The 27,367-nt window shown below is 42.4% G+C and overlaps 1 protein-coding gene across 1 annotated transcript in view; it reads left to right on the top strand.

Annotated features, from left to right (window-relative positions):
- The window catches only part of PRODH (proline dehydrogenase 1), a 134,827-nt gene that overhangs the window by 26,644 nt on the left and 80,816 nt on the right, over window positions 1–27,367 (top strand). Inside the window, exons 3-4 of the mRNA XM_075831055.1 lie at window positions 3,336–3,370; window positions 27,007–27,156. Of these exons, the coding sequence (XP_075687170.1) occupies window positions 3,336–3,370; window positions 27,007–27,156 (185 nt within the window). The remainder of the gene's footprint in view (window positions 1–3,335; window positions 3,371–27,006; window positions 27,157–27,367) is intronic.

Raw genomic sequence — 27,367 nt, 5'->3', positions numbered from 1 at the left:
ATTGCACAAGGGTTTTCAAGTGTTTTCTGATCATCCTTTAGCCTTCTAAGACAGTTAGCAAACACAATGTACCATTAGAACACTGGAGTGATGGTTGCTGGAAATGGGCCTCTATACACCTATGTAGATATTGCATTAAAAACCAGACGTTTGCAGCTAGAATAGTCATTTAGCACATTAACAATGTGTAGAGTGTATTTCTGATTAATTTAATGTTATCTTCATTGAAAAAAAGCGTGTGTGTGTGTGTCACGTGGGGTTTTTTTTTACGCCATGCTAGAAAACTATGGTGGGAATTGCAATTGCAAAAGTGAATTATTGAATCAATAAATTATTTGTTCTCTAAAATGGTGCCCTTGAAAAATACAGCTCTCCCAAAAAAGAACAAGCCCTCGGACATCTGTCGACAGAAAAAAAGAAAAAAAAAAGCTGAAAATGAATTGCTTGGTCATTAAGTACTAGAATTGGCTTATGACGCAGGGGTTAATCGGTATGGTTTCCTCTTTTTTTTATTTTTCATAGAGTAACCTATCACAGTAAGGGTATGTTCACACGCTTAACAAAAAACAGCTGAAAATATGAAGCTGGTTTCAAGGGAAATCCTCCCCTGATTTTCAGACGTTTTGTACGCAACTTGAGTTTTTTTGCAGCGTTTTTTTCTATTGAGTCAATGAAAAATGGCTCAAGATGTGACATGCACTTTTTACAAGGCGTTTTTTTTTGGGTTCTTTTATGCGGCCGTTTTGAAAAACGGCTGAAAATCGACTGTGAACATATACCCTAAGGCCCTGTTCACACTGAGTTTTTTACAGGCGGCAAAATCTGCACAAAATTCCTTCAGGAATTTTGTGACAGATTTTGACCTGCCAGCAAAATGTTTGCCGTGTTTTTCGCCCGCGTCCATTGAGAGCCGCAGACCAAAACTGCCGCGAAAAACGCAATCTTTTCCTCCCATTGATGTCAATAGGTCAGACACGGATACGCCCGAAGAAAGGGCATGTCGCTCGCAGGAAAAAAAACTACTCTGCCTCCCATTGAAATCGGAGGTGATTTCGGGTTTTTCTTGGCGCCGTTTTCGAAGCGGTTTCCGCATCAAAAACCGCCAAAATACTCAGTGTGACCTTGACCTAAAGGTTCATTGCTGTATTGGCTTATGCATTCCTCCTTTTTCTTGGATTTTTTCAAGGGTAGCTGTGGGTCCAAATGGAATCTGCAGGTTTCCACTTTTAAATACCATTTTGAATACATTAAGTGGCTGCTTCCGTACAGACAGGTAAATGAGGAAAACCTATGGGTGACCGATGCCATACAGTGGCATCGTTCATCAATAGGCTATTTTGACATACTGCATTTAACGTAGACCTCATACAAATCTCATATATGCAGGGCCATAACTAGGAAAGACTGGGCCCCGTAGCAAACTTTTGACTGGGCCCCCACCCCCTACTCTAGGTGCCACACACAGCCCCCATTGTAGATACTGCCCCCCTGTAGTTTGTGCCATACTTCCCCCCCCCCCCCCCCCGTAGACCGTGCCATATAGCGACTTTCCAACAAATAAAACCTCATACTCACCTAGGCCCCATTCCCGCAACGAACTGAGTGAATCAACGCCGACGGGGTCCTTGTGTAGGCCGGCGTAGTCCAGTGACATCCCATGCCTGATAGCCTGCAGGCCAAACGCTGTATCTTAGTAAATGGCAGAATAGGGAGATGCCGCCCTGCTCTGCCTTAGTTCTCAATAGTATCTGTATCCTAAGGACGCAGATAATATTGAATATGGGGAGGCCCGTAACCCCGGGGCGGCACGGGAACCCCTCCTGCCACGAAGCGGCAACTACGGCGGTAGCTGCACTGCTGGACGTATGCGCTAAACGGATAACATAATGTCCTATAGGTGACTGATTCCACTGTTAGACGTTTGCTTCAACCTTCATTTAACGTGTACGTTAACGTTTCTCCCAGCGTATATGCAAAACTTATGGCAAAAACGTGATGTGAATGGGGCCTTACTTGATATGGGTGTAATCTTGTTTTTAAAGCCTTGTGGCAAAAGGGCTGCTGGTCTCATCCGCCAAAAAATGCAACAATACAAAGGTTTATGCTATGTTCACACTGATTTTTTTTTGACGCGGAAACCGCGCCACAAAACTCTCCAAAAACCAGCCTAAAATGCCTCCCATTGATTTCAATGGGAGGCAGAGAAAGCATATTTAGCGGCGTTTTATGCCCACGGCATTCAATGGCCGTGGGCGAAAAACGCATCGAAAATCTGCGTTCAGGGAGAGGAAAATCTGCCTCAAACTGAAGTTTGAGGCAGATTTTCTGCCTGCAAAAAACTCTGCGTGACCCCGGCCTTAAACACAGTTTTTTTTATTTATTTTTTTTTGTTTTTTTTTTTTCAATATATACTATTTGTATATACAATATAATTTTGTATTCAAATTATATATAATTTGTGTATATGCAAAATAATAATAAAAAGCAGCATGCTTGCAATCTGTGGGGGGAAAAAAACATTTGTTTGATTGCAATACAGGAATGTAGCAGAATATTCGGGATGCTTCCGCACAGATACTTTGTTGAGGTCTTCATGGAAACTAGAAGACCTCCAGTGGAAACGCAGCTTTCCATGTCTGCATTCCCCCCAGGCTGTATACCACACGCTACACTTCTTTTATGTATCCTGTACTTACCCTTTGAACTGCTGCCTTGTCTGTGCTTAGATTAAAGCCTCCATCTTTATTCTTAATTTCCCCAGCTTTCTCTCAGGCCCTGTTCACACTGAGTTTGGGAGGCATTTTCAGCGTTTTTTTGGGTGCGTTTTCTGACGCGGTTTCAGTGTAAAAAAAAACAAAACTCTGTGTGACCAGCTAAAGACCATGCCATATCTCCATGCTGGGGGACACTGTGATTATCATTCTCTCTATATTCTCCTAAATAAGCTGAAACCAGAAGTATACAGCCAGAGAGGCTGCACTATATTCTTCTACATTATACCTGTGTGACAGGAACCTGTCTAAGTATCAGTGGTAGCTGATAATAGAGAGTTCTGTCCCCCCCTGTGCAAAATGAGTGTGGTACAGGAACTGCTGAAGTTGTGTGGATGTGACAACCTGTCATTCCAGTAGTTCTCATAATTGAGAGTTCACCTAGACGTTACTACAGTATAATCGGAGGCGTCACAAAATGAATACAAAATAAGTGGCCGTACAATTCAATAGTATACACGTCTATTAATGTATTACTATTTACCTGTGTTTTATGTTACTGTTTTTTTATGAAGGGTTTTGCGTATTTATTTGTGACTACTTTATCCTGCTTTTCTCTTCTAGATCTTCTACAGCTGAAGCTGAAAAGGAAAATATTGGTAAGGTTTACTCTGGTAACTTTTTGTTAATAGCGCTTTGAATATGGGGACTTTGTGCCAGAAGAATTTAGTCAGACAGGTCATGGCCGGACTGCAGAGGGTCATGATACTTGTGTGCTCCTCTCACACGGGCTTCAATTTACATCATTGTCCTGCATAGGATGTTTTAACTCTTCCAGTTAAACTGGGAACTCGTATGTAGCCACATTCTGAACTCCATATACACATGTTATGCTTGACTTTTTCTAATTTCAACTGCTTCCAGGTATTGGTAACACTTGATGTAAACAGCCTAGTTGTTGGTATGCAAGAAATGTAATTGGCTCTTCTGTATAGTAGTAACTGACTGTAAAAGGTTTATTATTATAAATTCTAGCTTTATTCACGTGTTTACCTCCAAGCTTACTCTGTACTTGCCTAAACTGCATATAGAAGACTGAGAATTCTGCTTTGTGCCGTTTCTGTTATTCCTCCTGGAGATGTATGAATAAATAGACACCTGGGCATACACCGGGTTCTCGCAGTCTAAAGCTGGCACTGTCCACTTAGTGCTGGCAAAGTGTGTAGGAACACGCCTTATGGACAAGGGTAATGTTAACACCCAGTTGTCAATTTTGTAATATTTTCTGGAGGACTAACAGAAGAATGGCACAACACCGAGTTCTAAGAATGGGGAATGCAAATATTTACTAAAACATGACCGGAGAGCTGACAAGTCATCTTTAAAATGTTGTCCACTACCAGACAACTGATGACCTATCCGTCAGGCAGATGGAGTTAGATGGTGGAAGAGGTAGAAATATCTTCCTTAACCAAAACAGACCTAATCAGCATAGACTGATGCCATGGAGTTACTGTAGGAGGCAGAATTTCAAGCTCCTCCGTGGCAGACTATCCCCTCCAACAAATGGATCCTAAGCTCTATATTGGAAGGATTCAAAATAGACATCCAGACCCAGCACCGATTAACCGCTCCGGCTGCCTCTGTGCACCTGAAGTCCATGCCGGAAGCAGTTGGCTCCGTACATTGCATAGCGGCCGAGCTGCCGTACTGCATTTCTGCTCCTATTTAAGTGAATAGGAGCAGAGCTGCAGGCCGGAAGCACGGCCGCTATGCAATGTACGGAGCCAACTGCTTCCGACTCCGTACATTACATACTGTTCAATGACATCCGGTGCACGTAGGCAACCGGAGCAGCTGATCAGTGTGGGGTCCAGGTGTCAGACCTGCATCAATATACTGATGACCTGTCAGTTGTCCAGTAGTGGACACCACTTCAAGTCCCAAAACTAAGTTAGCATTTTACATCAAATTTGGATCTGTTCACCTATTTCTGAGTTTTCGTTTGTCTGGTTTATCTATTTATTTTTTGGCCCTCGAATTTATCGTGAAACACTTTAATAATAATAATCATTTATTACTAGGTGTATTATTGAAGACTGCATCAGCGTTGCTGTATGTGCTTTATACAGCACTTCAGGAAAGCAACAGTACCCCAAGTCAGTACGCATGCACACCTGCTTGGCATGGTTTGTTGCATTAGAGCAGTGATATTTGGGCACTCTTAATGCTAGTTTCTGCATACATCATCCTCCAATTATAGCTGTTCCGGTGTTACAAGGGAGATTTATTCATCCATCACTGCAGTTTATCACCATGCGAGTGATTAACAGTAAGCTCTGTGAAAGGCAGCAATTTCCCCCTTGAAAAAACAATAACCATTTTCTGTAATTTAAATTAGGGCTCTTAAAAATTCAAGGCTTTTGGATATGGATGGTACAAACGCTTTGATGGTTTATATACCACTGCCTATTTGGAAATTCTATTGCACTCTTGGTATTTTGTTCTGAAGACTTTTCTGGACCATCAGGAGCAGGCTATGGAAAATGTTATCGAATACTCAGTCCAGTTTATATGTCTCTGAAAGGGATACCCACTCCATAATCGAAGAGTACCGAGGGTGCTAAGAGTCTGGATGATTCCCTTACACTTCACCTCCTAGTGGATAAGTTCAGGGAGGAGATAAGTCACAAGCACAACCTGTTTGTGCCAACATATTCTGCAGCTGAAGTCATACAATATCAGAAAGCGCATGTTATGGCATATTAAAACAACCTGCCTAATATTGTGTACGGCTTTGAATATACCATAAATGTCTAAGTTGGTAAAACCCAAAAACAATATAACCAACAGTGAAGCGAGTAAATAACGGATAAACATTAACCTAAGGGAATGCTCACAGCTAAACGTTAACTTTTAAGTTTAATCTATCATTTACATTTACAATGTTGAAGCATTCCCACCTTGTAGTTGAGGTAATAAGGATGTAGTTTCTATCTCTACTACACCTGCTGTGGTGATGCTGCTACAACTAATTGCAGGAAGTGAGATATGAGATTGACCGAGAAGTGGATACGACCGAGAGATGTGACTAAGATAGAGGTGTGTAGTATATAGATAATTCCGACTTGAACGTAACATGTTAACTTGCATTATAACTCATTAATCTCAATTTAACATAAGCGTTTTTATATATGGTTTTAAATACATACTCTAGGTTTGTAATATTCTATTAAATCAAAATTTGTTCCCTAAAAACGATGTGGGGACTGAAGGTATAGATAGATATAGTGTGTGTGTGTGTGTGTGTGTATATGTGTATATGTGTGTATATATATATATTACACACACCCGCATTCTATGTATGTATGCATGTATGTGTTAGAGGAAAGACAACGCGGCCAGGCAGCGCAGAAAATCCTAGAGTGAAGGAAGAGGTGTGGACGACTAGCTAGGAGGTAGTGCCCTTGCAGGTAGTGCCACGCGGGCTCCCCCTTGTAGGTGGTGCCACACGGATGGGCCCCCCCCTGTAGGCGGTGCCACGCCCCCCCCCCCCCCCCCCCCCCCCGTACATAGTCTCCCCCCTTCCTGTAGGGGATGTCTCCAGGAGAAGTCCCTGACTTCACTGTCCATATATGGACAGTGAAGTCAGGGACTTCTCCTGGAGCGTAATCCCCGGCCACAGCTTCGGCAACGTTGTGGCCGGGGATTAGGTATTCCGCTCCTCCTTCTCGCATGCACTTCAGTGCGGGAGCTCCAAGAGTGAAGGAGGAGGAGGTGTAGACGACGAGACAGGAGGAGGAGGGGGCGTGTACTATGATTGATGACACTCAGTGTCCTTGCTCAGCCAGCACTTCCTGCTGTGTAGAGGAGGCGGAGCTCTGAAGAGCTCATGAAACATCCGCCCGTCCCACTGCCTGTAAATGTAGTTGATATGACGCTGTGCCTTTCTCAGCCAGAAGTGCTGGCTGAGCAAAGTCACAGACCGTCACAGGAAATAAAAAATGTACCCTGGGTGCGGTCACGTGACCACAGATGAAAACAGGGTAACGCTGGCACAGGTAAACAGACCCTATATTAGAAATGTTATTAAATATGTCAGTTAAAATTGAAAAAAAAGTATTCCTTGACAACCCCTTTGTGTTCACTCCATTCCATGATATACAGTGGCCTAATGATTTTCAAGGTCCTGCATTTGCCGAACACTTCAATAACCATCATGAATGATTTGTTGGCAACTGATAAAATTGGCAAAAGTACTTCAATGGTACTTCTGCCCTCCTCTGTCCTAGCTATAAAAGGTTTTAGTGTGTGTGTGTGTGTGTGTGTGTGTGTGTGTGTGTGTGTGTGTGTGTGTGTGTGTTAGGCAGTTGTGGAAAAATGCTGCAAAGTAAGAATGGTTTCAAATATAGAAGTGTTAATAGTGTTTTGTTTTCCTAATCCACTAACAAAATGAAAAGTGAATGAACAGAAGAAAAAAAACTAAAACAATATTTGGTGTGACCACCATTTGCCTTCAACTCTTCTAGGTACACTTGCACAAAGTCATGAATTTCTCAAAGTACCCTCTATGACCGCACCACAGGAGGTAGGACTCTGCCTCTAATATGGACAGGAAAAAGCACAAGAGGTTAAATAGCCTTTCCCCATTATTCCCCCTCAGTGTTTTTTCCAGTGCATCCCTCATGACAGCACCGCAGGAGGTTGCCCTTTTGACCTCCTATAGGGACAGGAAGACAGAGGTTAAAGGCCCCTCCCACCACCCACTTGCCAGTGTTCTTCCTGTCCCTACAGGGTCAGGAGCAGAGAGACGTCGCTCCTGTGGTGCTGTCAGGAGAACTCGGGCATGGGGCAATATCGGGGAGTCCGTGCACTCCCCCCTTCTATGCCTCCTAAAGCCTAGGCCAATACCCCTCTAACGAGAGGATACCCAAGCAGGCTCCATATGGTTGGAAGCGCCGGCAAAACTTCCTCGTAGCGCTGCATAGCCGGAAATCTCAGTCGCCGGCTATGACGCGGCCGCACCTCAACCGAATAGCCGCAACCGTAAATGACGTAAGGCTACTGCCGGCCCGCGGCCATCTTGGAAGGCGGGAAATTCAAAACGCCCGCATTTAAAGGGCTACGCACAGGTATGTAGTTAGAGCTGATACCTCAAACTTGGATTTATATATTGTGGATATTGCATTGTCTATTACTTGTTGCGGTAATGGAGCTTCCTCGTTCTGATGGAACTCCGGATATGTCCCAGGGTCACAATGAGTCTCGCCCTTGGGGTAAGGGTTATGACTCCGTATGTAAGTGCACCATACTTTACCTACCTTGTTTTCTTTAGGATAAAGATTCCTCACAGAGACCAACTGATAAATAGAAGGTTAAAAAATGTGCGACTTGTGCGAAAAAATTGCCAGTCACGTAGAAAACAATTGTGTCAAGATTGTATTGCAAAATTACTAAAAGAGGAACAACTGACATTTATGTCTGAACTGATTCGCAAAGAAGTGAGTCAGTCAGTAGCCTCCCTGGTCCCTCCTCAAGTAACTCCCTCACACTGCCGGGCAAAAAGGCCCCGGACTGAAGTGGAACCAAAATATTGCCCACCATTTCAGGTGTCTGACTCTGGGCAAGAGTGTTATTACTTATCGGAGGGTGAGTTAGAAAAGGAGAGGAACTCTTGCCTTCAACTTAATCTACTCAAGAGAGAAAATTTTTATTCTCTTCTGAGATGCCCGATACCTTAATCCAGGCAATACGTGAGACCATGGATATTCCCGAAGAAGACCAACCCCATACCATCCAGGATGAGATGTTTGGGGGCTTATCGGAGAAGAAAACAAAGATTTTTCCAATAAACGAAAATCTCAAAAGAATGATAACGGCTGAATGGGAGGATTTGGGAAAAAGACTCATTTCAAGAGAATTTAAAAACCGACTTCTTTGATCCAGAAGACACTAAATCTTTGGATGAGATCCCCAAAGTAGATGTCCCGGTAGCCAGGGTTGCTAAAAAAAAAACGCAATCCCATTTGAAGATTCCTTTCAGTGAAAGGACCCCATGGACCGGAAGGCAGACGGGCTGCTAAAAAGAGCTTGGTTCTCTGATGTTCGGTCCTCTCCTGGATAACATGCTGGAGAAGGCAGCGGATAGGAAAAAGGGGTTTCCAGAAAAACTTAAAAAAAAAAAAAAAAAAAGCGGTTTCGCCAACAGAGGGAGCCAACCTTACAGAACTACAGCGGGAAAGGGAAGTCCTGTCGCTGGAGTTACCCCAAGGGAGGAAGGAGTCGAGGATATCTCAACCCCAATAACTCATTTCAGCCCTCAAAGCAATGACGCCAAGAGTGTGGGGGGAAGACTCCTACATTTTTATTCCAAATGGACCGGAATAACCCAGAACCCTTGGGTTCTAAAAATTCTAAAAGAAGGGTACAAATTAGAATTCTCCTCCATTCCTCCAGAGAAATTTCTAATAACCCAGTACCAAGCAAAAGACCTTCATCAGATCCTTATCCTGGACGTCCAGAAACTGCTCAAATTGAGAGCAATTACTCCAGTTCCCCACAACGAAAGATTCAAGGGCCACTATTCAAAAATCTTCTTAGTCAAGAAACCAAACGGTTCTTACAGGACAATCAACCTGAAGTTACTGAACAAATGGGTAAAATATTGCAAATTCAAGATGGAGTCTATCTGATCGACTATTCCTCTAATAAGGAAAGAGGCGTCAATGTGTACAATCTATTTAAAGGATGCGTACTATCACGTCCCTATCCACCCCGCTTATCAGATTCCTCAGATTCGCGATTCAGAACGGTCCTTCCATTCTCCACTTTTTGTCTGCCTCCCCTTCGGAATTTACTCCGCCCCCAGAATTTTTACAAAAACTATGGCAGAGATTATGGCATTCTTAAGTCGGGGCATAGTAATTATCCCATATTTAGACTATTTCCTGTTGACAGCAGATACTCCGTCTGTCTTAAACAGTCATCGGTCACAGGTTCTTTCCCTATTACAGGAATTGGGATGGATAATCAACTTCCAGAAGTCAAGTCTTCCTCCCCAAAAGCAGAAGGTCTTCTTAGGAGTGCTCCTCCCTTCAACATTCCTTCCTCCCAAGAGAAACAAATTCTTCTACTGACAGAAGTGAGGAAATTTTGGAGGAAAAGCTCCTGTTCCATAAGGGAAGGAATGCGGATGTTGGGAATGATGACGTCCTGCATCCAATTTATTCCATGGAGTCAATTTCACTCCAGACCCTTACAGAATCTGATCCTATCCCATTTGGATTGAAAACAGGACTCCTTGAATTCATGGATTCAGATTTCCGAAACCGTGAAATCATCTCTCCATTGGTGGCTCTGCACAAATAACAGAAGCAAGGGGGTCCCCTGGAGAACTTCTACTTATGTGGTAATTACCACAGATGCTAGCAAACACAGCTGGGGGTCGGTAATCCAAGACAAGCACTTTCAAAGCACATGGCCTGTTCAGCTGAAGAGGATGTCCTCAAACTTCAGAGAACTAAAACCGTATGGGAGACACTTATAAGAGCTTCACCCATCATAAAAGGAACGCATGTAAGTGTTTTATCGGACAACACAACAGCGGTGTCCTTCGCCGTCAAGGGGGAACAAGACACCCTCTTCTCCAGGCCCTCTCTACACAAATTTTCAGTTGGGCAGAAGAAAATGTCCTACCAGTCTCTGTAGTCCACCTAAAAGTCTCAGAACCTATCAGCAGATTTCCTGAGTCGGGAAAAAGTAAACCCTGGAGAATGGTCCATAAACAGGGAAGTCTTTCTGTCCTTAACCCGAAGATGGGGTTATCCACAAATAGACCTGTTTACCACAAGGAAAAACTCCCAGGTAGAGACCTTCTTCTCCCTAAATCTCAGACAACCCATTGGGGGTAGATGCATTATCCCATCGCTGGGACATGGGTCTGGCCTATGCCTTTCCTCCAATACAAATGGTATTAAGAAAAATCCAGGAAGATTTGACAAAGCTAATCATTATTGTTCCCTATTGGCCAAAAAGAAGCTGGTTTCCAATCGTAAAGTACCTAGCATTGGAAGACCCTATCATGCTCCCAGTCAAGAAGAATCTTCTCTACCAGGGTCACTTATTCTTTCATGGAATAGAAACTCTGAAGTTGTCAGCCTGGATCCTGAAAGGCAGATCTTGAGAAACAACGGTTTCAGACGAGGTAATTTCAACTATCTTATCAAGTCATAAAGAAGTTACCTCAAAAATCTATCAAAAAATTTGGAAGAAATTCTGTTCTGTTCCAACATCGCGAAAATCCTAGATTTTCTACAATCCGGATTCAAAAAAGGGCTTCGCCCTAGTACCTTTTTAAAAGTGCAGATTTCAGCCTTAAATAATTTTTCCAATACTCCTTTAGCTGAACATTGGTGGATCAGAAGATTCACTCAAGCAGTCTATAAACTGAAACCTTCCCTAAAGAAATCTGTACCTACCTGGGATTTGAATGTAGTGTTAACGGCTCTTTGCGATCCCACCTTTGAGCCGCTTGACACGATTATGCCATTTTTAACTCTAAAAGCTGCATTCTTAGTCGCTATTACTTCAGCAAGAAGGATTGGAGGAATCCAATCTCTGTCGGTCATAGAACCCTACCTTAAAAGTACAAGAAAACAACTTTGTACTTTGTTAATTGATAAAAAAAAACATATCTGTTTTTGAAAGCATTCTTACTTTACAGCATTTTTCCACAACTCCCTAAAACGTTTTTACAGTACTGTATAAAATAGTTATAGTTCGTACGGTTGAAAAAAGACACCGATCTATCAAGTTCAGCCAAGGGATGGGAAAAGGGAAGTAAAAAATTTCTAGACATAAGAGCTTATATTTTTTTGTTGTAGGAAATTATCTAAGCCTTTTTTTTTAAAACCCATCTACTGTCCCTGCTGTGACCAGCTCCTGCGGTAGACTATTCCATAGATTCACAGTAAAGAAGGCTTGTCGCCTCTGCAGGTTGAACCTTTTTTTCTCCAGAAAGCGCGAGTTCCCCCTTGATTTTTGAGGGGGTTTTACATGGAACAGGATTTCACCATAATTTTTGTATGAGCCATTAATGTATTCACATAAGTTAATCATGTCCCCCCTTAGTCGTCTGCTTTTTTTCAAGGCTAAATAGGTTCAATTCTTTTAAGCTTTCCTCATAACTTAGATTCTCCATGCCCCTTATTAGCTTCGTTGCTCTTTGTATTTATTCCAACTCCAGGGCATCCTTTCAATTAACTGGAACCCAGAACTGAACTGCGTATTCTAGATGAGGCTTCACTAATGCTTTGTAAAGTGGTAACATTACATCCCTGTCCCGCGAGTCCATGCCTCTTTTAATACACGACTATCGTGCTGGCCTTTGAAGCAGCTGATTGACATTGCATGCTGTTGTTTAGTTTATGATTTACAAGTACACCCAGATCCTTCTCAACAAGTGACTCCCCCAGTGTAGCTCCCCCTAGGACATATGATGCATGCATGTTGTTCGTACCCAGGTGCATAACTTTACATTTATCTACATTAAATCTCATTTGCTAAGTGGACGCCCAAACACTATTTAAATATGCCTGCAATTCACGAACATCTTCCATAGAGTGAACATTACTACATAGCTTGGTGTCATCTACAAAAAATAGAAATATTGCTATTAATCCCATCCTCTATATCATTAATAAATAAGTTGAATAATAGTGGTCCCAGCACGGATCCCTGGTTTACACCACTTATAACAGAGGACCTTTCAGAGTAGGAATCATTGACCACAACTCTCTGGATACGGTCCTTGAGCCAATTCTCAATCCAATTACAAACTATACTTTCTAAACCTATAGTCCTTAATTTACCCATTAGACGTCTATGGGGGACAGTGTCCAATGCCTTTACAAAGTCCAAAAACACTATATCCACAGCGGCCCCTCCGTCTAGGCTTCTGCTCACCTCTTCATAAAAACAAATCCAGTTGGTTTGACAGCTTCTGTCCTTAGTAAAACCGTGCTGGCTGTCACTTATAATACTATTTTTTTGTCACATAATGCTGTATATAGTCCCTCAATAGCCCCTCAAACATTTTCCCCACAATGGATGTTAAGCTTACTGGTCTATAATTACCCGGAAAAGACCTAGAGCCCTTTTTGAAAACAGGCACCACATTTGCCCTGTGCCAGTCCCTTGGCACTATACCAGTCACTAGAGAATCTCTAAATTTTATGAAGAGGGGGACAGAAATAACTGAACTAAGCGCTTTAAGAACTCTAGGGTGTAACCCATCTGGTCCTGGGGCTTTGTGTACATTTATTTTGTTTAATTTAGCTTGGACCATCTCTACATTCATCCAATACAGTATATCAACTGATATATTAACAGCTCTGGCACTGGCTATATCAGCTGCTCTTTCTTCTGTTGTATATACAGAGCTAAAGAACCCATTTAGTAACTCCTGCCTTCTCTTGATCCCCTGTGACCAACTCCCCATTACCACTATCTAGGGGTCCTACATGTTCAGACCTTGGCTTTTTTGCATTTATATACTTGAATAATTTTTGGGGATTTGTTTTACTATCCTTGGCCACCTGCCTTTCATTTTGTATTTTTGCTGATTTGATTACCTTTTTTTACAAATTTTATTAAGCTCTTTATAATTTACAAAGTCTACAGCTGTACCATCAGATTTGTGTTTTTCAATTGCCCTTTTTTTGTCATGTATTGCCCTTTTTACAGAAGGTGTAAGCCATGTGGGGTTTAATTTTAGTTGTTTATACTTGTTACCAATGGGAATAAATATTGCACTATAATTACCCAAAGTAGATTTGAAAATCTCCCATTTATCATTTGTACCATTATTTGACATTAATTCTTCCCAGTGTATATCCTGAACTGCAGTCCTCAACCTGGGGAAATTGGCCTTCTTAAAGGACGAGTGTCACGGAAAAAAAAATTTTGATATCAATTTGCATTTAGTGTTTTATTATAAAATCTTTTATTTGTGTGTGTTTTGTGTTTTACTTTTTTCTTTTTCATAACATTTACTTCACTATGGGGGCTGCCATTTTGTTTTTCATCTCTGTATGTGTCGATTAACGACACATACAGAGATGGAATACGGCAGCTACAGTGCATAGGAGTCAATGAACGGGAGCTGTTCCATTGACTTTGCTCTATGGCTCTGTACTGCGCAGACGCAGGTCAGTCACGCAGAGCAGCTGTTTGCAGGGAGAGAGCAGGCGCCATCTTGAAGACCAGCTGCACTGCATGTAAGATGTGTGTCTCTGCATGTCCCACTCTCGTGACCCCCGACGGCCCCACCCCCCTCCTTGTATGAAGGACACATGATTAAACTGTACTGGGAAAGCCCTGAACGATAAATCTCTAGTTGTGCTGAGACTGTTTGGGGATGTGACTAATGAACCTCTCAGTCTCAGCACAACAAGAGAGATTTATCATTCAGGGGTCTGGGAAAGCTGGGTGACCACCATTACCACTCCTAGTGGAGTGTGAGATTCATTAGTCACATCCCCAAACACACTCCACTAGGAGGGGTAATGGTGGTCACCCAGCTTTCCCAGACCCCTGAACGATAAATCTCTCTAGTTGTGCTGAGACTGAGAGGTTCATTAGTCACATCCCCAAACAGTCTCAGCACAACTAGAGAGATTTACCGTTCAGGGGTCTGGGAAAGCTGGGTGACCACCATTGCCCCCTCCCACTGGAGTGTGAGAGGTTCATTAGTCACATCCCTAAACACTCCAGTAGGAGGGGTAATAGTGGTCACCCAGCTTTCCCAGACACAGATATAACCAGGAAAGGGCTGGATGGACGGGCTGAGGGTGCACAGGGTTTTTGGTGACCCCCTCTGTCATGTGATCGGACCTAGGTTACCGATTCATCAGACGGGGTTCATGTGACTATAAATCTGTCCATAACAAGAGACAGTGCACTCAGGACAAGCCCTGCCCTCATGCCGTAGTTGTATGGTTCTGTCTGCAGTGATGGCGGTGGGTGGCTCTGACACCCGCCTCCCCCGTCAGGTCATCTCAGGACAGAAGGAGAGTCTGGATTGGAGATACAGCGCCGCACCTGTCCTCAGGTTGTGTCTGGTATTGCAGTTCACCTCCACTGAAGTGAATAGGACAGAGCTGTAATACCACACACGACCTGAGGACAGGTGCGGCGCCATGTTTTCCTGGACGACCCCTTTAAGACTTTTCCTGTGTGTGGCAGAGCGGAGTGTGCACGGGCGCCGCTGATACTTCATAGCCGCTTATCAGCTGTTTTGAAGAATCAACGGCGAGCGCACGCACACACACACACACACACACACACACACACACACACACACACATCCCCCAAACATGCAAAATCAAGCGTTTGTGTTTTGTTTTTTTTTGCACGTAAAATATGCAAAAAAAAAAAAACATGGCAAATACACGGCGTGTGAACCGGTCAACTGAAAAGTCATTCACTTCACTTTCATCATTCTAAGGCTGGGTTCACTCTACCTATTTTTACGCCTCGATTTACGCCTGAAAAGACGGCTCCAATACGTCGGCAAACATCTGCCCATTCATTTGAATGGGTTTGCCGACGTACTGTGCCGACCTGTAATTTTACGCGTCGCTGTCAAACGACGGCGCGTAAAATAACAGCCTCGGCAAAGAAGTGCAGAACACTTCTTGGGACGTAATTTGAGCCGTTTTTTTATTGAATTCAATGAAGAACAGCTCCAAATTACGGCCGTAATTGACGCCTCGCAATACGCGAGTACGAGCAATTACGTCTGAAATGACGGAGCGGTTTTCTCCTGAAAACAGCTCAGTCATTTCAGACGTAAATGCAGTTAGCGTGTGCGCATACCCTAAGGGTATGTTCACACACAATGTTTTCAGCTGAAAAATCGGAAGCCGAACGCCTACAAGCATCTGCCCATTGGTTTCAATGGGAAACACAGTGTTCTGTTCCGACAGGGCGTTTTTTACGTGGTAGTTTTCCAAAAACCGCACGTAAAAAGACGCCCGACCAAAATGAAGTGCACATCACTTCTTGGGACGTTTTTGGAGACGTTTTTCATTGACTTTATAGAAAAACAGCTCCAAAAACGGCCGTTAAAAAAACGCGAGTTTGATTAAAAAATGGCTGAAAATCAGGAGCTGTTTTCCCTTTGTTTAGTAAGCCTGTGAACATACCCTTAGCCTTTTGGTGTGTCCTATAACTTCTTCCAACTGCAGAATCACACCCAATATGGCTGCCGGACACTGCTTAGCAATTTGAAGACACCTTTTCCTGGCTTGTGAGAGGGGAAGTCAGGTTGCTTTGCCTTATTCACCTTGCTGTAATTCTGGGAAGTGCTCCCCCTGGTGGCCAACATTGGAAAACATGTCAAATTATTATTTAATTTGTAATACTTTCCACCATACGGAAAAAAATATTAAATACAGCAAAAAACGTAAAAAATATAATAGAAATAAGTAACGACACTTAAAAAAAAGGGTTAATTTGCGACACATTCCCTTTAAAATTAAGTGTTTTTGCCCTCCCAGCCTGTTTGTTTTTTACAGTATATGTAAAATATAACTATATTATGATCACTGTTACCGAGGTATTCACGTACATTGACGTTACCAACAAGCTCTGCATTATTAGAAATGACCAGATCCAACAGAGCTTCACCTGTAGTCGGGTCTTCCACAAACTGGCACATAAAATTTTCCTGCAACAGGTTGAGGAAATGTCTCCCCTTTTCAGTTGAAGCCGAACCATGACACCAATTAATATCCCGGTAATTAAAATCTCCCATTATCACTACAGTACCCGCCTGTGCAGCCCGCTCCATCTGTTTTTATATACTGAACTTCCATCTCCTCAGTTATATTGGGGGATCTATAGATTACACTAAAAATAATTTTTTTTCAGTGTTTACCTCCCTTTCTAGTTTCACCCACAAGGTTTCAACCTCCGCACAATCTTCACCCTCTAATGTCTCTCACACTCGCCTTCATATCACTTCTCACATACAGACATACACCACCACCTTTCCGATTTGTCCTGTCTTTCCGATACCGTGTAAAACCCTGTAGATTTACAGCCCAGTCATGTGAGGAGTCTAGCCATGTTTCAGCAACACCCACTATATCTATATTTACTTCTAGTACCAAGGCCTCCAGCTCCCCCATTTTGCTTGCTAGACTTCTGCCATATGTCAACATACACTTTAACTTGCCTTTAAATGTTTCACTTTCATTGTCAGAAATGTGATTTTATTTGACATTACTTGGGCATTTTTATTTTCATTGTGGTTTTGTAACTAAAGGATCTCCTTATCTTGTTGCCTAGTCCTCTCCCCACAGTATATAGTTCTCCCCCCCCCCCACCAATATAGTCTGACCCTCTAACCTAATTACCCCTTTATTTTCTACATTGACCTCCCTCCTCAGCCCTAGTTTAAATACTCCGCCACCCCAGCTAGAATTCTCTCCCCCAGCACAGCAGACCCACTTCCATTTAGGTACAAATCATCTGCAGAATACAGTTTGTACCCCAATGAAAAGTCAGCCGAGTGCTCTAGGAACCCAAAGCCTTCTCTACACAAAGACTTAAGCCATGCATTTAACTCCCTGAGCTCCCACTGTCTTTCCTGTGATGTGCATGGCACAGGCAGTATTCCTGAGAATACTACTTTGGAGGTCCTTCCCTTCAGCTTGTAGCCTAGTTCTTTAAAATTATTCTTAAGGCTACTTCACCTACCATTTATTCTGTCGTTGGACCACCACAGCTTGATCATCACCAGCCCCTCCCAGCAATTCGTCCACTCGTTCCACCACATGCCAAACCCTGGCACCAGGGAGACCGCAAACTATTCGGTTGAGGCGGTCTTGGCGACAAATTATTCTATCAGTCTTCCTGATTATAGAATCCCCTACAACTATCAACTGTCTTGCATTACCATCCCGCCAACTACTAACTGGGCTGTTCTCCTGGCTATTAGGGAGATCAGTATCCACTAGGGCTGCCATTTCTGAGACCGACACCCTCGCATCATCACCCAACTTGGCAATTTTGCTTGGAATATCAGAAACCGGATTGGCCTTCCTTTTGTTGGACCCCTTTCTACTGCCCCTAACTACGTTAACCCAGCTACTTGCCTGATCCTGCTGACCCATGTCTTCACCCTCCAGATCTACCCCACTAACTGCTTGTTCCGTCAGCAGCATGCTCTGCTCAAGATTGTCGATTGTCCTCAGTGTTGCATTCTGCTCTTCCAAATCTCTAATGTGAGCTTCCAGGTGACCAACATGCTCACATCTGCCACAGAGGTATTCACCCTGGAACTCAGGCTCAAGTCGTGGATATATATGGCAAACTGTGCAATGAAGAAAACCTCCAATCTTGCTGGCCATTATCCCAGTTCCAAAAAAACTGTGAACAATTGAAAAAGTAAGAGTACTTACAAGGGCTTTAACTCTTGGTTTTACAACACCACTTGTATCACAAGCCACTTAATTCAGCTAGCTCAGGTGTGTGTGTAAAAATAATAATATATATATATATATATCTCATATGAGCAGTCAGTGGACCTCAAAATGATCAACCAATTAAGGGCTGAGTTCCAAATCCTCCTGAAAGTTAAATCACAGCGCATCAAATTTGCCTAAGTTTAGTTATGGCAACTCATAATGTGACACTGTAGTATATATGGCCCCCCACGTGCCTATATGCACGCCCGACAATGTCTGGGCACGCTCCTGATGAGAGCACCAATGACCTGAACCAGCGGTCTCCTAGACAGTCTGTGGCGCTTCTTGGCAGCATCTGATGCACTGATTCATAATGTCCCAGAAGTTCTCAATTGGATTTAGGTCTGAGGAACAAGAGGGCATCAATGCGTATGCTTTTGGGCCACATGAGGCCGGGCTTTGTTCTGCATGATGAGGAAGGCAGGGCCCACTGCACCAGTTTAAGGTTTGACAATGGCTCTGAGGATTTTATCCGGGTACCTAACAGCAGTCAGAGTAGGTTTGTGAGACCCTCCAAGGATACTCCTTTTCAGACCATCACTAACCCACCGTTAAACCGGTTCTCTGTCGAATGCCAATCTGGTTGCACGGTGCTGGTCTGTGAGCACAAGGCCCATTACAGGATGTCGGGCCTTGATACCACCCTCATGTAGTCTGTTTTTGACAGTTTCCTCAGAAACATGCACACTAGTAGCCCACTGGAGGTAGTTTTGTAGAGCTCTGGCAGTGCTCCTCCTATTTTTCCTTGCACAAAGGAGCAGATACTTGTCTTGCTAAGGGGTTGATGTTCTTCTACAGCCCTGTCTGGCTTTCCCCGTGTAACGGCCTGTGTCCTGGTATCTGCTACAAGTGCTGGGAAACATGGCAAATGTTTTTGCAACGCCATGTATGGATGTGGCGGTCCTGGAGGAGCTGGACTTTCCGTGCAATGTGAATGGGCTGCAGGTACCACCTCATGCTGCCAGTAGTGACAAGGACACTAACAAAACTAAAGATAAATCAGTCCGGAAGGAGAACGGAATGGTCTGTGGCCACCATGTGAAAACCATACAGCTTTTGGTGGTTGACTTGCTGATGTTTTTCCAGTGCACCTGCGGTCTCTCTCATTTTGCACCGAAGCCATTGAAATTCAGTCCCAATCTCTTATGCTTCCAAACTGGACAGATTGATATCCCCGAAGTTGTATTGACTTGGGGTTGTTACTGTGATGCTTAATCCGTTAGTGACCGCCAATACGCCTTTTCACGGCGGCCACTAATGGGCTTTATTCTGATACATACGCCTTTTCACGGCGCTGCATCAGAATAAATAAACAGAGCAGGGAGCCATTAAATCTCCCTGCTCTCAGCTACCAGAGGTAGCTGTGGGCTAGGGGCATCCCTGCTCGAACGACGGAGATCTATATAAATATCGATCTCACCCGTTTAACCCCTCAGATGCGGCGCTCAATAGCGAGAGCCGCATCTGAGTGGTTTTGGTGAGAGGGAGGTAGCTCCCTCTCATCCCACCGACTCCCGGTGATAAGATCGCCGAGTGTCTGTGTCTCCGATGGCATCCGGGGGCCTAATAAAGGCCCCCATGTCTGGCTGTAGTGAATGCCTGCTAGGTCATGCCATCCATAGTGACCGCTGCATTTGAGTTGTTTACAGATGGAGTGAGCTCCCTCTGTCACCCATCGGCGGCCCGCAAATGCAATCGCGGGTCTCCGATGGGGTGTCATGGCAGCCGGGGGCTTGATGAAAGACCCCAGATCTGCCCTAGACATATGCCTATTAGGACGCGCCGGAGGCACATCCTAATAGATTGCCTGTCAGATTTACACAGAAGGCAATAATGCTCTGGTATACGAAGTATACCAAAGCATTATAGCAGAGATCTGAAGATCGCACAGTAAAGTCCCCCAGTGGGACTAATAAAAATAAGTAATCAATGTGAAATAAAGATTAATAATAAAAATTACAGTAAAAAAAATCCATTTTTTTCCCATAAAAAGTGATTTTATTTAGTAAAAATGAAAAAAATAAATAAAAGTACACATATATGGTATTGTCGCGACCGTAATGACTCAATTAATAAAGTTAATATGTAATTTAAACCGCAAGGTGAACACCGTAAAAAAAAAAAAAAAAAAACAATGGCGAAATTGCAATTTTTTTTCCATCGCCCCCCAAAAAAGTCATAATAAAAATGAATCAATAAGTCCCATGCACCCCAAAATAGTACCAATCAAAATTACATCTCATCCCGCAAAAAATCACTACATTGATGGAAAAATAAAACATTTACGGCTCTAGGAAAGCGACGATGCAAAAACAAATCATTTTAGTTCAAAAGTGTTTTTATTGTGCAAAAGTCGTAAAACATAAAAAAAAACGCTACATATGTGGTATCGCTGTAATCGTACCGACCCATAGAATAAAGGTAACATGTTATTTATGCCGCACAGTGAACGGCGTCAATTTAAAAACGCATAGAACAATGGTGGAATTTCAGTTTTTTTTTTTATAATCCCCCCCCCCAAAAAAAGTTAATAAAAGTTTAATTAAAAAAATTATATGTGCCCAAAAAGGGTGCTATTAAAAAGTACAACTAATCCTGCAAAAAACAAGTCCTCATAAGCTATGTAGATGAAAAAATAAGTAAGTTATAGCTCTTTAAATGCGACTATAGAAAAACGAATAAAATAGCTTGGTCCTTAGGGCTTAAAATGGGCTGGTTACTAAGGGGTTAAGCATCGTTTAAAAGTTGTAAATTAGAGTCTGGTTTACCTTCAGTATAACGCTGTTGGCATACGGTATACTTTGTCCTAAAGCATCATGCACGTGACCAAGTTCTAGCTCTGTACAAATCCATAATACAGCGTTCATAGGCTTCTGTGGGGCCATACTGAGCCTCTCTATGCCTCCAATTAAAAAATAATACATTTGGGCCATGTATTATCACAAGTCATATAACAGGTATAGGTGGGAAGAATAAGATGTTGAACAAAGGCACCACATGCCGGGTTTTTGTGGACGTAGGAACTCGCGTGCCGCCAAACAGGCTGTGTGCATACGACTTTGCTTTGTGCATGAGGCCTAATAGTGCAAGCCTTTGGGGAGATTATATAAAGTTTCATTAATCTGTTTACAGAATACAACCCCTAAAAAACATCCTTTTACTTTGTATATTATCTTGTGATAAAATGGGTGGTTGGGCAGAATGGCAAACTGTCTTTTTGTGTTTTAATACATTCATGCTGGAACATGACTCGAATAGGCATGTATAACATTTCTGCCTTTTCTTAAATGCATTTATTATATGTTCTATACTTCAGTCACCAAAAGAAAATTAGATAGTTACTGATCTGACCATGCATTTCAGAATTGTAAGTATTTGTTGTAAAGGCCCAAATCTCATCTTAACCCCTTAGGAATTTCACAATCTATTTAAACAAAAGCCTGTATTTTCTAATAGACCTAAGTAATCTATTAAGCAGTATACTATATAATGAGGTTTTCCATTTCTAATATGATCTGATGTTTAAATTCATTTATAAAAAAAAAAAGGAATACTGAGCCTTGCACTTCTGTATGTGGTCGACACATTCAGTAAATTGTGACTCCAACTTGCATGTAAGATTTGTGTCACGAGACCCATGGAAGCGGATACTATCACGAGGCGTAAGAGGATGGTCTGAACCAATTGTGTCACCAAGGGCTTTGATGTAGGGCTAAACCAGGGATCGGAGTCTAAGGGCACTCCAGGCATTCACCCTTTATCCCCTATATAGGGATCTGGATTTCGCTGCTAGCGAACCCAAACGTCGCTACCCCTATATTAGTCTTCCTGGGTAACGGCCAACGTAAACAGGTGTAGTATTTATTTGGCAGACCGCTTGCAAGGTCAGGTATAACAAAAGTCAGGGCAGGTGGCAGAGGCACTTACGGTTGGTTGAGCAAAAAGGTCAGGGCAGGCTGCAGATGTTTGCCATGGGTCACAAGCAAGAGGTCAGGGCAGGCAGGAGATAAGAATAGTCAAATGTACAAGCAGAGGTTAATCACCGGAAAATCAAACAGAGTATTATATAGGTTCATCCTTGCTAGTCAAGTGATTGCCTAGTTGCTCAGGCAAGGATAGGATTGGGAGGTACTACTTTATACCCGAAGAAGGATGGGTGGAAATTTGGCACGCAGTCTCCCTTTACGAGTAGACCGGTCCGCACGTGTAGTAGGAATTGCAGGAGGAGAGCAGTAGTGATGGAGAGCACGTACGTTCCGGAGAGATGGTGTGGCGCGATGGCAGCCAGGTGCCAGAGGACAGCGTGGAAAGGTAAGTATACAACATCGGCAGGTTGCGGCGGCCATTACAGTCTGATAAAAAAAATTTCCCTGTAAAATGTTAGCTTTTACTAACTTCAATACCATGGGAAACCACAAAGTCTAGCCTTAATAAATCACCTATTTCTGACCTGTCACAGACGTGCACCAAGGGAACTTGCAAAGAATATCTATGCCAAAATTATTATTTTTTTGCAAGGGCAGGCAGGCATGTATGGCTCTTAATCACATTTGTGGACACCGTTATAAATGAAACGGTGTTAGCTCTTATGGCATTTTGTAAGGCAGCCAAAACCAATAACCTTGCTGATTATGACTTGTTACGGGTTTGTCTCTCTTCGTCCCTGGGAAAAAAAAAAATCAGTAGGTTGTACTGTACAACGAGACTGTTTTTTTTTTTTTTTTTGTCTTCAATACAAACTTCACATAGACATGCATCATTTAAGAGCAACACAATTTATTTATGTAACTCTCTGTTCAGACGTTCTCCAATACTTACTACACTTGACCTCAGTCTTTGAATTCTATCAAAAGCCAGAACAAAAGAATGCAGAACTCCGAAGCAATGTGGTCAAATCTTACAGAAGAATAATTTTTTGTTACCTGAAACCTTTATTAAGTGAAGTGACTTCTTGTGTATGAGGCTCTGCTCACATGTAAGTCAGGGCTTCCATTTCTGATCGATCCACTTTATAACCGATCCAAGTGGCATAACTGACCCTGATGGATTCCATTAACTGTCCAAGGGCTGTGTCTAGCATTCACATGAATGGGGCTAAGCTTCAATGTAAGACGCAGCCCATGGACAAGAGTAACGCGGTTTCTGAAATCTAAAAGCAGAATTTTTTTTCTAATCTAACTACCTCAACTAAAATGTTTCTCTACTTTTTTATTTCTGTAATGATGAAATAGAATAATATAAAGTAAATAACTTTGTGTCTACTACCAAGAGACGTTTACTTACTTCCGATATGGACAATGTTGTTGCTAAGGGATATTCTAGTGCAATGAGCGTTGCCCAGAGCAACGATATGGAGTAATTGCACGCAGAGTTGACCGGTTTTGAGCTTTTTTAGAACAAGCATCGTTTTTGCTTTATAGAGTCTACACAAAAAAAGGAATACATGAGGATTGTATGCAAAGATGAAACATTCAATTTAAAACTGACAATCTGTTATTTTGTTGTTTTTTTTTAACCTTTGCAGTCGCGTCCTATATGAATTTCAATATTTGGTGGAAAAAATTCTGAAATCACCAATGCTATTAAAAATCTTTCAGCTGGCCTGTTTAAAGCTATGAAGAAACTTAGGGATAATATTTATTATGATCATCGTAGTACGTAAGGCTGATAAAGCTGGGTAGTGGTTGTAATGGAGTACTCATGCATACCACATAGTCTTACTATTAAAGCAGTGGATATTCACTTCACAAAGTATAGCTCTGTTACTACCCGCTTGTGAGTTCATTATAATTGTATCGTCTTTCACATAACTTCAGTTTTTATAGCTCTTTTTCTTACCTGCAGATAGAAGATCCTATGGGGTTAAAGGTCTCACTCTCTAGCCACTTTGTTTATGGCATGTGGGAGAATTTTTAATTTTAATTTTTTCAAAGTTCAACCTTGTGGTGCGGACGAGACCTCAACCTCTTGGTTTGGGGTACATCAAAGGCCCTTTTACACTGGGCAATTATCGGGCAGACAAACGTTCTTAGAATCCTCGTTGCCGACAATTTCCCTCTGTAAACAGGGCAGCGATCAGCAGATTAACGATCAAACGCTCGTTCATCTGCTGATTTGTATCGGTTTTAAAAAACGGAAATATCGTTGTCGGCAGCACATCTCCCTGTGTAAACAGATGCGCCGCTGACCTGATGATAATGTATGGGGACGAGCGATCAGGGTAAGGACCGCTCGTCCCCAAACATAGCTCCTTGTGACAGGAGCAAACGAGCGTTCTCGTTGATAGGCGCTCGTTGTACCAGCCAAAATTGGCCGGTGTAATAAGACTTTTACTTAACCCTACATTTTTAAGATTAATGTGTCCTGAGGAGGTTCCAAGTTTTTTTCGACTTGCTCCTAATGGATAACTGATATCCAGGCAAAGTAAGTACATCTATTTATTGTAAACATCAGGCAGGTAATATGATTTTTAGATGCTAGAAGTTCTCACCCTATTCATACAGGAAAATCAATGCCAACTGGGAGCACATAAGAGATAGGAGAGCATGTTCTGATGATGTGGTGGTTTTCTCCAAACAATGTACTGCGATTTAATCTGAGATTACATCAGATGCTGAGTAGAGTATTAAAATGTTAGCAATAAAACCAAAGTTTTACTTTTGATTAATACGAAGGCACAGAATGAAAACGGGCAACAGTGTTTTCTATTGCTTACAGACAGAATTTTAACCCCTTAAAGAGGCTCTGTCACCACATTAGAAGTGCCCTATCTCCTACATAAGGAGATGGTCGCTATAATGTAGGTGACAGCAGTGTTTTTTATCTAGAAAAACTCCTTTTTTTTTTTTTTTACCACGTTATGAGTGATTTTTGCTTTATGCTAATTAGTTTCTTAATGCCCAACTGGGCGTGTGTTTACTTTAGACCAAATTGGCTTTGTACAGAGGAGTGTATGACGCTGACCAATCAGCGTCATACACTTCTCTCCATTCATGTAATCACCGCGTTGTTCTCTATGTGCTGTCTTATACTGACACATTAACGTTACTGGATTTTGGTGGATTGGTTTTTGGGTGCCATATCGCATTTGCAAAACCCCTGAGGTAACGGTGCATAGTGGAAGCCCCCAAGAAGTGACCCCATTTTTAGAAACCACGCCCCTCAAGGCATTTATCTTTTGCCTGGACATATGACCGGGCTCAGAAGTGAAAGGGCACCGTGAGCATTTGAGGCCTATTTTGGTGATTTTTCACAGCATTGGTCCTCAATTGCAGGACTCAGAGTTCAAATCGTAAAACTCCCAAGTAGTCACCCCTATTTTGGAAACTTCACCCCTTAAGACATTTTAACCACATGTGTTTTTTCATTAGAAATTAATGTGCAGTGGATGGTTCAAAGTGAAAATTGCAATTTTCCGCGGATATGACATTTTAGTGCACAATAGGTCATGCCCAGATTGTGCCACTGAAGAGAAATACCTCAAACTGTTAAGCGGGTTGTCGCGGGTACAGCGATCCCATATATGTGGGTGAACTGCTGTTCAGGCACGCTGCAGGGTTCAGAATGGCGGGAGTGCCATTTTGGCTTTTGGAGCACAGATATTGCTTGGTAGTAGTTCTGTTTGGGGGTTTTGCTGGTGTTTCAGTTCATGATGTGTATTTTCTGGCCCTGAAGCAGGGTGTCCGCTGTGATATACAGCTGACACACGCTGGTGATAGCTCCGCTTCTGAGCCCCCAACATAGTTACATTGAGTTGTGGGAAGTCCTGTCGTAACAATGTCAGATGTTAAGGGGTAACGAAGTTTTAAAAATATTATATACATTGTTTTAACAATTGTTAATTGGTATGTCATAGAGGATGAAAAACCCTTGGTGAACTATTGTCGCCTAGCTTGTTCTAAAGTCCTAATGGCAAAATCTGGTTGTCACAGAAAGGCTTCTTTAAATGTGGCGGAAGAAGATGCAATGATTGTCACAAAGAAAATGGGGGAGATGAAACAAAACTGGTGCAAAGAAAAAGTGTAGTATGCGGCTTTCATTTTTCAGAGGGTCTGAACAATTAGAGGTAGAATCTTATTAGTGGCAATGAGCAACTGCTCTACTTTCCTTATGCACTAGATTTGATATATCTCCTTCATTTGTCTTTTTTTGGGTTTTTAAGAAAGCAAAGCATAGAATTTATTTACTGTGACACACATCACATTATTTACGCCATTGATTGTGGCTTATGCAACCTAATGTACTGTATGTAGGCTGCCCTATAAGAAAGCTCAAAGACTGGATAGTGGATCATGTTTCCTATATAGATAGGCTACTAATCCATTGGGGCCAGTAAAGTCCTTTTTTGAGGTCCAAAATGGTGACAGAAGCGGGTTTGACTTCTATGGTCTGGAACAAGCCCAGAAACTAATAGAAGCGCTACCATAAATTATTATTCCTTTGTCCATCAGAGAGCGATTTTATTTATTCAAATACAACCACTGTTTGGGCCCCCTGTACGATCATGTGATCGCCAGTCTGACTAACCAATTCACATGTCGTCTTATGTGTGGAGCAAAAGTCAGTTTCTCCATGTACTGTAGGTCTGAGACTTGCATTCAACGTGAAATACGTAAGCGTCCGAGACCGTGCTACATTAGGAACCATTTTATTCAAGGAAGTGCTGGATTTATAATGTAAAGGCGTACATTAATGTGCAGATCTTAATTTCTACCAATTATTTAAACCGGTCATTGTACAATGTTTTTTTTTCCTTTTTCAAGGTAAAGTGCAGCGAGAGAAAAAATACCAAGTACAGCCTGGATTTGGTGACAGACGTGGTGGTGTCATTAGCGCTAGAACATATTTTTATGCTGATGAAGCAAAGTGTGACCATCACATGGAGACCTTTCTGAAATGTATTGAAGCTTCAGGTGGGTTTAAGCATTCAAATACATAATTGTATTCTGTCTTTAGCATTGTGATATGGTCCGTAAAAGATGTAGGCCTTGTTTTGTAGAAACATTGTTACCTATTTAGCGTGTTAGGGTCACTTCTGGCAAAAATGGAAATTGAGTTCTCCGCCCTCCACCCCCCCCCCCCCCCTGCTCTGCGAAAGTGGATCGGTCAGATATTTAAGCAGCC

The sequence above is a fragment of the Rhinoderma darwinii genome, chromosome 1 (genome assembly GCF_050947455.1).
Source record: "Rhinoderma darwinii isolate aRhiDar2 chromosome 1, aRhiDar2.hap1, whole genome shotgun sequence".
NCBI lineage: Eukaryota > Metazoa > Chordata > Amphibia > Anura > Rhinodermatidae > Rhinoderma > Rhinoderma darwinii.
Note: the sequence above shows the minus strand (reverse complement) of the source record. Positions and strands in the feature narration are given on the sequence as shown.